Source organism: Arachis ipaensis, chromosome B02 (assembly GCF_000816755.2).
Source record: "Arachis ipaensis cultivar K30076 chromosome B02, Araip1.1, whole genome shotgun sequence".
Lineage (NCBI taxonomy): Eukaryota > Viridiplantae > Streptophyta > Magnoliopsida > Fabales > Fabaceae > Arachis > Arachis ipaensis.
The window spans coordinates 4,684,049-4,685,584 of NC_029786.2; the positions used below are offsets into that span (position 1 = coordinate 4,684,049).

Consider the following 1,536-nt stretch of genomic DNA (forward strand, 5'->3'; position numbering starts at 1 on the left):
GGACTTGTACGATAGAGCTTGATGAGAGCATGACCCTCTCTTTAACACGTTTTTACAGTGTCGTTTAACGTATTATATCATCAAACTTTGATATCATTTAACAATGAAAATAACAGAATGACCCATGTGACCAACTTAATTTAAATTTTTAAAAAATTATTAATCTTTTAAGAATTAATTTAACCATTTTGAGAGAAAAAGAAGAGAGGATAACGTTTTATGAATTTTCCTTCCTCAATTTTACTCTCATAACAAATTCAACTTTACGTTACAATAGTCAATTAATTGAAATAGAATCATATTATTTTTTGTTGAAATATTTACTAGATTTAAATGTCCACTTGTTTTTTCTGATGAATTTCTTATATTTTAGTTGAATTTGTTGGCAAATTTCATTTTTTGTAAGATGATAAGGGCAATGGTCCACTACTCCACTGTATAATAATTTCTTCGCTTATTAAGGAAAATTCTATCAATTGTAATATTATTTAAAATTAAAAAAAAATTAGTACTCCAATACGCTTTTACAAATGATGAAAAGAAATTTAATTAAATTTTACCAACCTAAACGAGAGGTAAATGTAATTTTTTATTAAAAGAGAATTTAAATTATGTTTTTATTGATGTATATTTTTAAAAATCAACCACTTCATTGGTGATTACGGTGACTTTGCTTTACTTTCGTAACTTCACGTAACAGATACAGTTTTTTAAATTTCTTATTCTACGGGATATTCACACGCATTAGTGAATCGGGATATTCACACGCATTAGTGAATCCCAAACCAAAAAGGACGCTGCCAGGTGAATTCTCCATCTCGTCTTCATTGGTGAAGACCATCACCACCTTCGAGCTGAAGCACTCTCTCATTTTGCATTGGTGAAAGGTATCATTATTTTCCACACATGTGTTTATGTAATTTGTTAAGAAATATCATGTTCAACATTTTTAATTATATTTTAATTTAAACATAAAAACACTCTGCTGATTTAATTGGAATAAGGTTGATCTTATTTAATTTTATTAATAAAGTTGTTGCAAATAAAGTATATAATCAACAATTAATTTAAAATTGTGTTGTTTGTTTTAATTTTTTTTAATTATTGTAATAAAAGATTGAATGTTGTACGATTTTTAAAGGATACCTAGTTGAACCGGAAAAAAATCTATGTAAGGGGTACTATCGTAATTTTGTATATGAGCACCACAAAGTTCATTATAAAGGAGAAGATAATGTTCGTAAACCGTTATTACAAACATTACAAAATAAAAAATTAAAATAAATAAAAAAAATTCCCTTCATGGAGCTACAAACAACGGCCACCACCACCGCCACCACTTCAACCGTAACCGCCGCCACAAAATCCACCATAAACCGCGTAGGAGGAACGCGCCACCCTGTCTACCGCGGCGTCAGGAAGCGTCGATGGGGAAAATGGGTTTCGGAGATTCGAGAACCTCGCAAGAAGTCTCGCATATGGCTCGGTTCCTTCCCGTCGCCGGAGATGGCGGCGAAAGCCTACGACGTCGCCGCT

General features: G+C 31.7%; 1 protein-coding gene across 1 annotated transcript in view; it reads left to right on the forward strand.

Moving 5' to 3' along the window:
- Positions 1,234-1,536, forward strand: part of LOC107626668 (ethylene-responsive transcription factor ERF023-like) — a 1,115-nt gene continuing 812 nt past the window's right edge. The window contains exon 1 of the mRNA XM_016329566.2: positions 1,234-1,533. Within this exon, the coding sequence (XP_016185052.1) occupies positions 1,303-1,533 (231 nt within the window). The 5' untranslated portion in view covers positions 1,234-1,302. The remainder of the gene's footprint in view (positions 1,534-1,536) is intronic.